The 16,278-nt window shown below is 34.1% G+C and overlaps 1 protein-coding gene across 1 annotated transcript; it reads left to right on the top strand.

Annotated features, from left to right (window-relative positions):
• Positions 1-11,306: 11,306 nt before the first annotated feature.
• LOC123553253 (uncharacterized) lies at positions 11,307-14,796 on the top strand. Its single transcript, XM_053540659.1, has 2 exons — positions 11,307-12,283; positions 13,668-14,796. Exon 2 carries the CDS (start codon positions 13,709-13,711, stop codon positions 14,648-14,650), a length of 942 nt encoding a protein of 313 aa, XP_053396634.1. The 5' UTR covers positions 11,307-12,283; positions 13,668-13,708; the 3' UTR covers positions 14,651-14,796.
• Positions 14,797-16,278: the final 1,482 nt, after the last annotated feature.

The following is a 16,278-nucleotide window of genomic DNA, read 5'->3' as shown; positions in this document are numbered from 1 at the left end:
TGTCATGGGCGGAGTCGTTAGCCTTAAGTCTAGGAGGGCCCGACCTTGTGGTTGCTGCGAATTTATGTCTATGAGATTTTAAGAAAATACACCTTGGTTTTTAATTGCCCTAACCCCACTGAGCTCGCTTGTAAGGAAATAGACCTTCGTTTATTATAATCCCGCCGTGAAATAGCGGAAATTGTGCGTTCGTGCAGTTATATATAGGTTCTTGTCCTTGGTATAACTTGCCCATGTATTGTTTGATTTTTAAATTATTTGGTACAAATGATCAGCATGGATAGAAGGTTTGTTGCGATCATGATCCATGTTGCTATATCCAAGATCAAGGTCACAGCTTTGAACTTAGATTTGTTTTGTTATTTTGCTGTTATATATACGTTTGTGTCTGGATCATAACTCGCTTTAGTCAGATTTCAAATACTTTGGTACAAATAACCACCATTTCTTGACAATCTGTAGTGATCATATTACACATATTACTGCAAACGACTCAAATTTTGGCACCCTGTAGAATGGTTCTGATGAATATTATGTTTGTTTGTTGGATTCAGAGCGCCTGTTTTCAACAGTATTTAGGTAATACAGTTTAGGGCAGTTAATCTTACCATTGATCCTACAACGGACCAGTTCAAGATGATGATGATGAATTTGATGATTTTGATGATGATGATAATGATGATAAAAATGTCAAAAATATTAAAATCAGTACAACAGAATCTTTATGCTAGTAACAGACAACTTCCCAGCTGGAAACAGCACCGATAGGCGAAAATCGCAACAGATACGAGTAGTTATCACCAGATCTCGAACGTGCGTCCCTCGACACCCTAGTCGATGATTAGTTCCTCCCATTAATATTAGTTGATATTATACCCTGGCTCATATTCGAGTTTACACTCATACAATCGTTTACGGGTCTGGTAAAACGCACCGATACACGTCTTAACAAGTCTTAATACAATGGTTAGTTCCTCCCATTAATATTAGTTGATATTATACCATGGCTCATATTCGAGTTTACACTCATACAATCGTTTACGGGTCTGGTAAAACGCACCGATACAAGTCTTAACTGGGTGGATGAGAGACACAATAGCTCTGGAAATTCCGGCTCTGACTGGGAATTCAACAGGCTCCGCCGGTTTCGTAATCTGCAAAACTATCCACTGCATCACCCTCACCGATGGAGTTACTTTTGCCGCTCCTATAGAGATAAAAAAAATAAGAATATTTCCATACGAATGTAGACACCAGGCCAGGCAAGAAAACTCTCTTAGTAAATATAATCCAATAAAGTTCACGTCAGGGTTTTGAATAGGACATATTTCATTTGATGTATCCATTGTCGTCAGTATAAGTTTTTTTTTTTTAATTTTTGATGTTCAAAGCAATGCGAATTGACAAAGATAAACAAAACAAAAACGAAAAACCTATCACAGTCAAGCTAGTCACTATTTAAAAGTATACATAAATGTACATATACCCGGTGTTCTACGGAAACAAGCTTTTACAAGACTTTCTATGTTAGTTGAGACTGCCTTGATCTTGTTTTTAGTGCATTTTATTTGTTGTTGAAGCGATACAACCAGCGATTTGCCGATTATAAAAGTTGAACAGGGATTGCATGTGGTGTGCATCTTCCCCTTTAATCATACATATTCATTTATTCATGCATTCAGTAAAAATTTAATCTTACAAACCAAAACCGATATGGGAAATTTATAAGTGACATGTACATGTAGTACCATGCTACTATGAACAGACCAGTCATGATAACGGTATTCTTTCCAAGTTTAATTGCCAGATAACAAACCAGTACCAAGATATTAACCTGACCGGAAATATCCCTCTAATCAACGAGAGGGTAGTCATGGCCCACGATCGCTAACATGAGTAAAACTACACTGAACATGTTATTAAATCTGCGTTTTTGCCATTTCAGGGGCCATAACTCTAAGACAAATAGCGTGATGTGGCTGCTCTTCGAGGAAAAAAAGCAAGATATTAATGATATATAATTTCAATGCAAGTTTGGTCAAAATCAAATAATAAATGTGATCTATGTCATGTTTACAATGCTAAAGTCAGCAAATTTTGTCATTTTAGGGGCCATAACTCCAGGACAAATGGTGCTATATAGCTGGTTCTCGCAAGGAACCGAGATGGTATAGATGTATAATGAAATAATAAATATGGTCTCTATTGTGTTCACAAGACTAAAATAAGAAAATTTTGCCATTTCAGCCATTTCTCCGAGACAAATGGCGCGATATGGCTGTTTTTAAAGGAAGTGAGATTCTTTATAAGTTATAAATCAAATAATAAATGTAGTCTCCATTGTGTTGACAAGGATAAAATCAGCATGTTTTTTTTTTAGCCAATTCAAGGGCCGTAACTCCAAGTAAAATGGTGCAATAAGGTTGTTTTTGAAAGGAACCGAGATCTTATAGATATATAAGTTGTGTGCAAGTTTAGTAAAAATAAACAAAAATATGGTCTCTATCTCGTTCACAAGGCTAAAATCAGTAATTATTGCCATCTCTGGGGCCATAACTTCAAGGCGAATAACGTGATATGGCTGGTTTTTGAAAGGAACCGAGATATCATAGATATATACACGTTCTGTGCAAGTTTTGTCAAAATCAAATAATAAATGTTGTCTCTATCGTATTCACATGAAAAATGTGAACGGACGGACGGTCGGACGACGGACGACGTACAAAGAATGATCACAATAGCTTACTTTGTTACTTCGTACAATCAAGCTAAAACATGTTACAAATGTGTTTCAGATGTAAAAATGCACTTTTTTGTTCATTTTTCCGATTGAAAATGACATGTGACAAATGTGATCAGATGTCACATCAAAAATCGGCATCGATCACATTTGTCTCAAAAATTGTTACAAATGTGCTTGATTTCTGTTACATATGCGATCTCATTTGTAATACATGTTACAAATGCGATCTGATACGAATGTGGTCCTACACACCCCTAACGCCCCCTAGCGGCATTATGCGAAATCCGGAAAGCCGCAATCCGCGAAAAAGCAAATACATTTTTACGGATTTTTTTATCAAACAGTATAGACATGATGAAAACAATTTCACATTTTTGTAATTAGAAATGCAGGATTTCACACGAACCATCGTCAATGAAATAAACGCACAATAGATCTGTGCAAAGGTAGTCGTCTATACTCGTCGAAAGAAAGAATAATATTGAATGAGAACTGAAAAGAGCGCCCGACTATTCAAAGAATTGATGTAAGTATGGGTTCAAAATATTAAGTCATTTCTATGTCCAAAAGGGGCCATAACTGAACCAAAGTCCGTGTCCTAGTTATGTAGTCTTTCATACACATGGAGATTATGATGGTAAACAAGTGGTCAATGTTTCAAAACCATATGTCATGCAGTTTAGATAAAATTTGGACTAGTACGAAAAACTCAACTGACTTCCAAGTCCAAACTGACAAAAGACGCTTAACGGCAGACGGAGACTATGACCATGGACAAGTGTTCAATTTTCGAAAGCTAAATGTCAAACAGTTTATACAAAATATGAACTGGTACCAAAAACTTAACCAAGAATTTTAATAATAAAATCCTTGATGGAGTTATGTCCTCTTGTCTAAAACTGGACAAGTTGATGGTTCTCAAGTGTTGAAAGTTTCAAAGTTATATATCAAAAGGTTTTGTCAAAATGTGGACTTGTACAAAAACTGACCCAATTTCCAAGTCCAACAAGATCTGTCCGTAAGACAGCGCGCTTGATTTTTCTCAGTGCTTGAATCTGAATTAGAGCTTTGCCAGTAAAAACTTTATAAATCTTTAACCAAAAAATTTTAAGTTAAAAAGGGACATTACTCTGTCAACGTTCAAATCAGAATTGTGAGTATTGTTTCTCCTAGTGTAGACTTTGATAGTGATTAATTAAGTTTCAAGTCAAATGCTTTGAATGTAACAGAGATATTTGACTTTATAAATAACTTTAACCAAAACATTATAAATTAAAAAGGGGCATAACTCTGTCAAAATTCAGATCAGAGTTATGGGGATTGTTTCTTCTGGTGTATTTTGAAAGTAAATAAGTATTTTATGTTTCAGGTCAATAGCTATGATAGTAACAGATATATTTGACTTTATCAAAAACTTTAACCAACGCCGACGCCGACGCTGGGGCGAGTTACATAGCTGTACTTTTTCTTCGAAAAGTCAAGCTAAAAGGGCCTTAATTCATCCAAAATACTTGACAGAGTTATGTACTCTTGTCTAAAATAGAGACTGTTATAATAAACAAGTGATAAAAGTTTTAAAACCCAATGTCAAAAATGTGTACAGAAAATATGAACTGGTAAGAAAAACTCAACCAAGATATGTAAGTTAAAAGTGACCATACTTGAGACAAATCTTTGATGGAGTTATATACCCTTGCCTTAAACTGGGCATGGTGGTGGTACACAAGTTTTGTAAGTTTAAAAAGTTTTGTAAAATACGTACTGATACGAAAAACTTAAAGGTCCACTACTAAAACCCGAACGAGTATTAAATGAAAATCAGAGTTTGTAGCTGAGACTTCATATTTACTGCAAATATGACCCACTGCATCGGATCTGACCAAATAGTTGTGAATAAAGAATAACCAACAAATAAACAAAAATCTTTTGCCTATTTCAAACCGAAAATATGGTTTCCGACTGCTTACGACACCCTTCGCACATCTTCAGATTTTTTCGGAAGAATGCTCCGAAACGAGGCTATAATTTATAAATAGATCCAACGATAACGTGATGTTTACAAACAAAACAGGGAATTCAGCATTTTTTTACTCACAAAAACTAATGAAAATCATTCTTATAATACAGGTAATATACAGCTATACTGCAAGTTTTCGGGTGGACAATTTAGGCTCTTCCTGAATAGATGTGTTTTCACAACTTGATCTGCAAATTTATTTAGTCAATTTCTTTTTAGAATAGTTTTAAGAATATAGATGAATAGCTGTCTTACACTATAGAAACAAAATGTGATTGGAATTTACTTACATACACTGATTTATGTACACATTGCTTCATTAATTAAAAAATGCATTAAACACATTGTCTTGGCCTAACATATGTCCTTGTTAATTTAAAACTAAAAGCTTTTATATCTCATATTTTTCATGCAAATCATGTAACTATCATGGAAATAAAAACAAGGTAGTCTGAAAGACAGCTTAAACCCCCGCCACTGTTGTGGATAGTGAAAGGGTAAACCTTTGACCTTGAGCTGTGACCTTGACCTTGAACCGACATGGCTGACTTGTAAATTCTGCAAATCGTCTTGATAAGGTAATAATTTGACCCAAGTTTCATGAAAATCCTTCAAGGTGTTTAGGAGCCACATAGCTAAAACCTTTGACATTGAATTGTGACCTTGACCTTGTTTATTAATGATGATCAAGTACAAATATCCGACATGTACACTGTCAATAAGTTTTTTAATGATTTAATGTAGTGAGCTTGTTTTTGATTTTCGGTTACTCGTTATTTTTTTTCAATAGTTAGGAAGTCAGTACTCAATGCTCATCTATTTAACACTAAAAAATAAATAAATGGTACACAACCTTTTGCAAAACCAGTCAAACACGACAGAGCAGTTCCGTTGCCTCAAGAGAAATACCTTATATTTTAAATGATATGCCAAAACATAAAATTTATACATTATTTATAACGGGATTCTCTGATAGTAAATCAACTTTTTGAATACAGGGAGTACTGGTGCACGTATTTTAAACCAACAAGCAGTAGGTACAGGCCAATTTAGAGAAATACAGTGCAACAAAGTGGCTTTGGTATTTAGTTATTTTCTGTCGTACTTTGCTTCGGATTTGGTTAGAATTGTTTTTATTTTTATGAAAAATTCGATAACGGAACCGGTTCTTTTAGAAACAGTATATACCGGTATTTTTATACAGTACCGATGCCGGGTACCGGTGTCCAGCCCGACTTATTACTCATGTATTCACACCCACATTTTAGCTGTTACTTTGGAAGATACTCCATAGTGTTGACCTGTCAGACAAGAAATCTCTTTTAGATCCCACATGGCCCCTACTTTTATTGGTGTTTCTTGGTTTATATGTCATTTAAGATTATATGGCTAATACTTCGTTTTAAAATGGACCCGGCTATGTTTACAGCTCTCAAAGGGTTGCTAATTTTATACAGAACATATAGCAAATTTATTTACTTCTGTACAGCCTGGGCCTTGTAAAGCTGGATATTTGGAAAAGTGACCCATTTTGAAAATTTAAATTTTGCTTGTACTTGGAATAAAATTTCACAAATGTTAGTTTCATTTCATTGATTTAATTTTTTTAATTTTTATATGCCAGGCTACTAATAAACTTTGATAATGTGGCAGTTGACCTCAATACAATCGATACTGTTTATTTTCCAATACAGGTAAATCCAATATTTGCTTTACAATAGATCTATGACGGATTATCTTTGAACACCCCTGGACTTATTGGACTCAACTGCCACATTATCAAAGTTTATTAGTATTAATATTGATTTTATATAAATATTATATATCGGGTATATAAATACATAATTTTTTTCCAGAAAATATGTGAAATTCAATTTTGATTTGGTTTATAACGGCCCTGAGACTTTTTCGTTTAGTGTCTAGAACCTCAGATTAATTTCTGGAGTTAAAACTGGAGGGATGTTTTTGAAATATACCAGCTTGTTTGCGCGTGATATACCATGGAAAATGGTATGGGGTCAAATTTCTGGTTCTTTTTCTTCAAAAGTAGCAAAACAGTTTCAATGGAAATTTTTACACAACGTTATATTTACAGAGCATAAACTCAGTCTTATGAAATTATCAAACGGAATTTGTAATATATGCAAAGAACACAGAGAAACTTTAGTGCACCTGGTGTGGGAATGTCATTTTGCCAAAAATATTTGGACACTTTTAAATAAGAACTTGAACGACCTGTTTAGATATGTCAACATCTGTGATTCTGCTTTTAAATTTGCTGTTTGTTTCGGATATTATGATGACAGGCAAGTAAACAAATTGATTAATACGATTATATATGAAACAAAATGGGAAATTTGGAAATATAGAAATAATTGTAAATTCAATAACAACTATCAGTCAATAAGAAGCTTTTATAAACATCTAGTTAGAAAAATTAAAGAACAAATAAAATGGCACAATACTGATAATGAAAAAGTACAGTTATTGAAATCTATTGAGTTCATGTCAGATACATATATAGGCGTATAAATTTTCGCAATGTTGTGTATGAAAAAATATTAAAAATTTTGTAAGCTTGACAATAGAAACTTCGTCAAATTTTACTTGTCTTTTCGTTTTTCGAACAAGTTCTATTTTATTGGCGATGTAAATATTGTGTTCAATATAATATTATCATTAAATTTATTATTCATATGTTTGTATGAATTGGTTGTTTAATGACTTCTTTTCTGGTTATTGTTTTGTAAATGTTTATATTTTACAAAAATAAATGGGGTTATCCCTATTGGGAGCCCGAAAAAAAAAAAAAATACCAGGAAAAAGTTTGTATAAATAGAAGGGATATAAGTATAGGTATCACTGTGAATAGCTATGGTCAGAGTTCTCTCCCCTTGATGTTGAAAGTCCGGACTAGAAAGGAAATGCCACTGAACATCCTAGGTATACTAAACGTAGAATGGTCATGAACAGGAAAATGTATTTAACCATTCTTGCCTAAAACGCACATTTCGGTAAATGGGTGCTATGCATATTGAATAAGTATAATTTATCTTCTATCGTGTCTAAATATTTCATATCATACAGACTTTTCATACTGTGCTTAAAAATGGAATGAAAAAAACTTGAGGTCAACGTGCATCTTGGAGATATTGTTTGAAAAAATACTTTTGAAAACTGGTGAGTTTTGATATTTTTTCTTTAAAAAATACCTCCTAGATAGTATAAAGTGCTATGTTGAAAACTTTTATATCTATCATCATAGATTTCAATCAGAAAAACATCAGGATCAAACCCTTTTACTTAAATGAGCCGCGACATGAGAAAACCAATTACACTAATAGTGCGTTTGCGACCAGCACGGATCCAGACCGGGCTGCGCATCCGCGCAGTCTGGTCAGTATCCATGCTGTTCGTTAGCGGTTTCTCTAGTTGCAATAGGCTTTGAAAGCGATCAGCATGGATCTTGACCAGACTGCGCGGATGCGGATATCTGAAATTACCGGCCCCTACCCCAGAGTGCGTCTTACATCAGATTAAGGCAAATGCCGCCAAAAATAAGGCTGATTTTATTTTCACAAATGATAGAATCTGTTTGGCTAAATGGTAAATTATTAGTCATATTTTGATGATTTAGCATTTCTTTTCGGCATTTGTTTTATTCAGAGAAACATTTTTCGAAATGGCGGATAACCTGGAAAGAAAGAGAAAAAAAAATACCGCTCGTACATCCTTAAAAAATAGAAGCAACCAAGTGTGTATGCCATCGTCAAAACTCAGAAATCATATTAAACATTTTACTTATTCAATTCACACGGGAAACATCGCAAAGAATGATGTTAACAAGTAAATAATTTGCTGGTTGGAATTTTCATTCTTTCTTTAATTATTTTTAATATGTTTTGTTGAACATATTTCTGATATTACAGTTCGACCAAGTTGCTCTGCCAATAGAATTGCTCCATTTCGTTCAAATCTGGCTATTCAATTTCACATGCAGTTGTCACAAAAATTATGTATTAAATTTACGATTTTAATAGACTCCATCCAATAACACTGTGGCGAACTGTAAGACGGTTATAAATCGAAATACAACAGTTTTAAGATAATAATTTCACGCTCGCACGAAATTGATATCTTAAAACTGTTGTATTCAACTTATAACATTTACAGTCATGTTCTACAACAATGATGTTCAGATATGACCTATATTTTTTAAATCAACCTGACAATTAAATATACAATACAGACATTAAGTTGCGCCCCTGTTGTTTGAGATTTTTTTTCGCCATAAGCAAACAAAAAGTTTTTTTTTCATTAAAATTTCGCCCTTCTGAAGCATAGTTTGTGGTATTTGTTTTTGAATTTTTGACTTAATAACGAATCGTTTCAAACTATTGGAAATCGTTCAAGTTTTGGCATGAACAAATTAAGTTTGAATAATCTTTTCAATAAACTTTTGTATAAACGTACACTGAAAATAAGTATTGGATCTCAGGCTATTGAATGTGTTATATATATCAATAGGTGGAAAAATTTAAGGTTTAATGTTTACGATATAGTGTAACATGCTATAATAGTTGAGTTTGATATGGACTTTACTCTAATTAAGCAAGAAAAAGGTAAGAATTTATGTCATTTTATAATTTCGTTTCACATTGTTCAGACATTTTAAGGGGACATTTTCTGGATAAATCTCAGTTTTAGTAAAAACTAAACAAAAATAGACACACACATACGAAGTAAAAAACCCAACAAATTGCAAGGTATTACAAAAAGCAGTAAATCAAATTAATATGATTGCAGTTGATACCTTATGAATAAGATATTATTATATAAAGTAAAGCTGATTTTAGAGAACTTTTAAGATATCTTACGAATTACAAATCCCTTGCGTAATTAAAGCTTTAGAAAAAATTCATTTTTTAAATGCCTGACATACTACATTTTTGTTGCGTGACTGACGCTTTAGAAAGCTTTTCTTGATGTCTCCTTTCAACGTTTTTATTGCGTGACTAACGCTTTAGAAAAGTGTTCTGGATGTCTGACATACTACATTTTTATTGCGTGACTAACGCTTTTATAGATGTCTGACATATCACATTTTTATTTCGTGCCTAACGCTTTAGAGAAATCTTTCTGGATGTCTGACATACAACATTTTTATTGTGTGACTAAAGCGTTAGAAAACGTTTTCGGAAGTCTGACATACTACCTTTTTATTGCGTGACTAACGAGTTAGAAGACTTTTCTGGATGTCTGCCGTACTGTGTTTTTATTGCGTGACTAACGGGTTAAAAGACTTTTCTGGATGTCTGACATACTATATTTTTATTGCGTGACTAACGCTTTAGAAAGCTTTTCTGGATGTCTGACATACTACATTTTTATTGCGTGACTTACGCTTAAGAGAACTTTGGATATCATAAGAATTACACTTTACTTGCGTGACTAACGCTTTAGAGAGTTTTTTCTGGATATCTAACAGACTACAAGAGTGGTTTTATAAATAAATAATGCCTCACTTTATGTTTATTTTATGCTTTTATGAGTCTAACTAATGAAAACATTAAAAAGAACATACGTAAATCTAGAGGCGAGCCCTTTTAAGCGACATTTCAAACATAAGATATCTATGTCAAAATATTGACACACGTCAATATTTGTACAAAATGCAAATCTGTAAAGCTAATGTAAACACAAGATATCAATTTGATTAGATAAAAACATAGATTTTGGATTTTTTTTTACAAATGGTCCGCCTATCATCTATTTCCATGGGCCAAACTCGTCTCTTGGGATATTTAGATTATCGCATGTTTGTTCATTCTGATAGACTAGCTTATTTTGCACCTATTGATCTATACACTACATCGTGTATATATGTTCCTATTCAATATATGAACTAAAGCGGTCATTGCTAGGCCAGTTTAAATGTAATTAATTACTTCATGAATAATTATCAGCGAATTTACATCTTGTATGTCGTTCTCTATACTCTGACTGTAACTTTATAATAACAGTGTTTGTTATAGTGTACCTTTCATTGTGCATTCTTTAAAATCATGCTGTAAACCAGGAACATAAATGTTCCTTCGCACAACAGGTCATGTTAACTTATAAATACAAATATTTTCACAAGGGTTCATGACCTAAACTTAAATCATTTCTCTTCTTTATTCTGACCGATCTTTCTTGACTCTGAATGTATGTTTTGAGAAGTAAATGGACAAAATTATACAAAGTTTGAATAGCACCAGTTATCCTGTGAACAAACCTAGACTATAAATATATAAGCGGAAGACAGTAATGTTGAATAACATTTGAGCCGCGCCATGGGAAAACCAACATAGTGTCTTTGCGACCAGCATGGATCCAGACCAGCCTGCGCATCCGCGCAGTCTGGTCAGGATTCATGCTGTTCGCTTTCAAAGTCTATTGGAATTAGAGAAGCTGTTAGCGAACAGCATGGATCCTGACCAGACTGCGCGGATGCGCAGGCTGGTCTGGATCCATGCTGGTCGCAAAGCCACTATGTTGGTTTTCTCATGACACGGCTCATTTTATAGTCACTGACATGGCTCAAGATAAAAGGTTATGTTAAAATGATATCAGGCATTGAAAAATGATAAAATAAACTAATTTTGTTTGAATAGATAGTGACAGATAAATCCCTTCCATGGTTTATCAAATTCCTATAGTGTGCGGAGTTTTGTTTAGATAAAAATGGTTCGTAACCCATAGACACAAACCCTAATCAATATTTCACGATAAAATGGATCTCCGTTCGGAATAATCCGCCCTCACTGTGCAATAAGGGAGAGCGCAGATCTACAGATCGCGCGGTCGTGAGTTCGATCTTTAGGTGAAAAGTATATACTCTTTGACAATTGTTAAAAGACTTTGTGTCCGAAATAATTAGTTCTCCACCTCTGATACATGTGGAGAAGTTGGCAGTTGCTTGCGGAGAACAGGTTAGTACTCGTAAAGAAGCTCGAAAAACAGAAAACTGAAATACTGTTGAAAAACCTGCACTTAACATCCCCCTGCCCCCAAAAATAAATAGGTTGAAAAAAAGATACGACAATAAAAAAAACAATAACAAAAAAAAAAAAAAAAAAAAAAAAAAAACTATCGTCCGCACAAAAAAAGCCCTCTTTATTTCATACTGTGGTAATAGACTGAAGTCATATTATCTGTAGGGAACTGTTTAAGAGGGAGATGTTTGATAAAATATTCATAGAAACTTGTTTTATCTGCTTTCGACCCGTTGAGAAAATTACAAAATCAATATAGATAAAGCTCAATAGTTAAGGGTATTATCCGTTAACTTAAGGTTGTATAGAATAATGTTTTAAATACATGTTGTTTTTAGCGTTCGATCTTTTTTGTTTACGCTAAAAGTCCAATTGTAGAAGAATGATTTTTATGTATTTTGTGACATAACGATATATACTTGACTCATTTCAGGAAAACAAGGAGTGTCATAACATGTGGATATAAATGTCATAAAAAAGGGAAAGGTAATGTATCATCGGATTTTCAAGTGCAGCTGTATTGTTTTACAGTGTATTGTTTACCATTAAAATATATTGCTTTTTAAAACATTTCATTTAATAGATAATTAATTAATCTTTACAATGCATGTATTAGTTTACTGTACCAGTTAAGAATAAAAATAATGTGCGTGTAGTGTCGATTCGTTTGTGTCACACAACGTGTTCAATTGATCCAATGAATCTCTCTGACTTTGAACAAAAAACCTACTTCCTATGAATTGACTATTTTCTAGCAAAGTGAATAGGACGATGTAAGCATAGAACTGAAAAAAAAAATTAAGTAAAGCAAACTCGTTTTGAAAGAGTCTGCTCACAAGAAACAATAAAATATGCTATACATCCACTATCTAACCACAGTAACTTCTTATATAGAACACAAGTAATACTGTAACAATGAATGGAATCTCATAATCCTACAGTTCAAGAAATTATGAACAATACTGAATCTAGGACTACATTCATTATTTTTCAAAGGTAATTTTTCGCTCCGTGTGATTTCTTTATACAATTGAGCCGCGACATGAGAAAACCAACATAGTGGCTTTGCGACCAGCATGGATCCCGACCAGTCTGCGCATCCGCACAGTCTGGTCAGGATTCATACTGTTCGCTTTCAAAGACTATTGCAGTTAGAGAAACTGTTAGCGAACAGTATAGATCCTGTCCAGACTGCGCGGATGCGTAGGCTGGTCTGGATCCATGCTGGTCGCAAAGCCACTATGTTGGTTTTCTCATGGCGCGGCTCATATGATTAATTTTCTTATGCCACAGTAAGGAGTAGCATTTACTTTATCGGTATAATTATCCCACCAACAGGAAGATGCTATTTACCTTTGCTCTGCTATATTTCTAAACTGGACCGGTCTATCATTCAATTTGGGCAGTACCATTTATCACTGAGGGGGTCTTCACTGAAAATTTATTGCACTGGCCGCAAAGGCAGAATCACTTGCCACCAGCAGGCTTAAGGTTAAGGATGTTATTTATTTTTGCGAAATGTGTACAATTTGATTTCATTATATGGCTTCTTATGTAAACTACCAGTCCATGATGTGTGCTGTTGACCGGTATATAGTTCAAGTCTAAATTTTGCTAGGCTGAAATGAAAACTTGAAGAGAAAAAGGAAAATATGTTTCTGAAATCATAAAATAAAACACTTCGGCAAGCTTGTACTGCTTTATATCATTGCAATTTAAACTTACGTACTAGAACGCGATTATTCTGAACAAGTGTAAATTACCGTACGAACATTATCATCTCACTCCTAACTCATTCATGATTTTGCAAGCAACATAAGCTTTGCATCAGTATACTCGACTGTAATAAATGAACTAAATTTGATTTCAGGCGGGCCAAGTTACAGATCTACCAAACGGCGAGGGAGAGACATGGAGGTGGTCCAAGTTCCCGCCATTTATAACAAAAATCGAGAGGCAACTCATTTCATTGTCAGGGATTTTCCAAGTGACAAACTCGGACTGTCTCCTGAATTCTGCGAGAATGGAATCTACAAAGGCATCTGTGAAATGAGCCTGTCACATACTTTAAATCGGATTAAACATGGCTGTAATCCTAACATTATATGTGCCAAGAGCGGGAACACTTTACTGCATGTAATATTGGCAGAAGCCAGTCCAATGACAGAAACAAAATATGTACCGTTTGTTTACCAATTGTCTTTCGCTAATGTGAATTTTGACGTCATCAATAAGGGAGGACTAAGTCCTTTAAGGATGTCAATCAAAATGCATTTATTAGAACTTATGATAGCGCTTATAAAATGTGGCGCCACCTGTGACATTGAAACTGATCTCGATTTGATTACTTCCTGTTCCGGTCCAGTTGAATATGAATTCCGAGCGGCGTACCGAAAATTCGCTCCGGGGTATTGGACTCCAGTCGAAGAAGACAACGCATTTAAAGTGAACGTTCTTGTCAAATCTTGGTGTAGAATTAACATCCAGAAAAACGGCAAATCTTTGATAGAATTTGCCAAAGAAAAAGGGGCTCAAGAAAAAATTGTGAAAATGCTAATTGAAAATGAAGTGACCATGGAATTCGCACATGCAACAATAGCAGGTGACGCTGAACGAATGCACACTTTGCTACAACATTATACGATTGACCTAGATTCAAAGGATTACTCACATCGGGAGAATTTTTTCGAGCCATATTGTCCATTAACACTTTATGGTGCGGCCTTAAAGTACGGCCATAAACATGTACTTCATCTACTGAAATATTCAGGAGATATTACAGTGAAACGTTTGCACGGTGTACCCAACTCAGTACCCGTTCACTCCCAGTCTACTGTGTGCATTATTTTATGACCAGTAAAGTTCGGTTTGAATCTATCTGTGATACATCCAAAGAGATTATATACTTTTGCCATTTGTGTTGAGTATTCTTTTCGCTAGTCACTTTTTGAATATTGATTTATAAGGATGCATTATCAAAGAAATACGTTTCATTTTTTTTTTAAAAATATCTCTGCAAGTTACAGTTTTATCATATACCTGTATAAGTTCTGTCAAATCTACAGTTTGCATTTCAAAAGTAAATATTGACAGGCAGAAAGAAATTCTGTATTGTACCTTTTGTATTGTATGTAGCCAGACTGCTTTCAGTTAATATGCATGACCTGACACAGCTGTTTAAATGGCGCACACAAAAACTTCACATATTTCTAAAGGAATAGCCATATTTCATATTTTGTAACTGGATGATAATATTTAAATGAAATTTGATCACTTTAAAGACATTCAAAATTAAAAACGTTTCACCTTGAGATTTTTCAAATTTTATCATTTTAATTTTTGGGAGATAATCGGTACTGAAGTTGACATTGATGCTTATGGGAAATATATATTAATGTCTTTGATTATAAGAATCAGAACTTGAATTTTAAGAAAAGTTTGCGGTAGAAAGCTGCATTATATGATTCTGATACAAATATCAAAAAGAAATTTAAAATTGTCCGTAGGGAAAAGGAGAAAATCATATTTTTTTTATAGTTTTCAGGGGAGATAACACATGAAAACATAAAATTATCAGGGAGGTAATCTAAAGGAAATTTTTGAGAACTTTTGTCACTATATAACTTGTCAATATGCATCTTATTTCTATCGTTTGACATTTTCAAAGCTTATATTATCTAGTTGTATGTACGCTTTTGGTGAAATTGAGGCCTATTACGGGTAGTCTACCTTAACATCGATACACATTTTAGATTTCGTTCGATAACAAAACCGTGAAAAGGTGTAGGTACATGATAAAAAGGTTATTACAACAGCAGCTAGATCTGATATTTTGTATTCGGCTTTCGTGGAATTTGCGAGGTCGGATCATTCCCGGCGCATGCGCATCTCGTATCATTCAAACTGGCAAAGTTTTTCAGAGCCGAATACAACATCCGGGATCAAGTTACTATTATAATAACTCTATTATACTGATACTGTATGGAAACTGATAAAACCATCAATTTCGTTTTGAAAAGCACTACACGTGTACCTTTAAATATCTTTTGAAATATCAGGTTAATGTATTTAGGATTTGAATCTAAGCTATGTTGACTTATTTACTGCATTAATTGACATCTTTAATGTTAAATTCTGGCAGAATCAAAGAAATATCTTTGGGGAGGAAGAAGTGATATCACGTACACGAATATTGATATTTTTTCCTTTCCAAAACAATTATTTTTCACTTATACTTTCATCAACCTTTGATGTTATCCCGTAAAATGCTTGAAAAGGCAGCCAATGTTGCAGAAAATATACTATGGCGTGTTTTACATACTGGAGCATACTGTCATGATACGAGTTATATGACCTGGGGAAGTTCCTACGCATTGAGTACCTTGAATAAATGAAATGGGTACAATCGCTTAGGTGACTATATCTTATACTAGCTAGCAAACGGTATAGAATGTCCTTCGTTAAAACGAAGAGCTGGTGAG

The sequence above is a fragment of the Mercenaria mercenaria genome, chromosome 4 (assembly GCF_021730395.1).
Source record: "Mercenaria mercenaria strain notata chromosome 4, MADL_Memer_1, whole genome shotgun sequence".
NCBI lineage: Eukaryota > Metazoa > Mollusca > Bivalvia > Venerida > Veneridae > Mercenaria > Mercenaria mercenaria.
This window is presented reverse-complemented; position numbering and strand designations above follow the sequence as displayed.

Bases quoted from the DNA above. Each gene is read 5' to 3' on its own strand.
- LOC123553253 (XM_053540659.1), top strand. From the start codon at position 13,709: ATGGAGGTGGTCCAAGTTCCCGCCATTTATAACAAAAATCGAGAGGCA.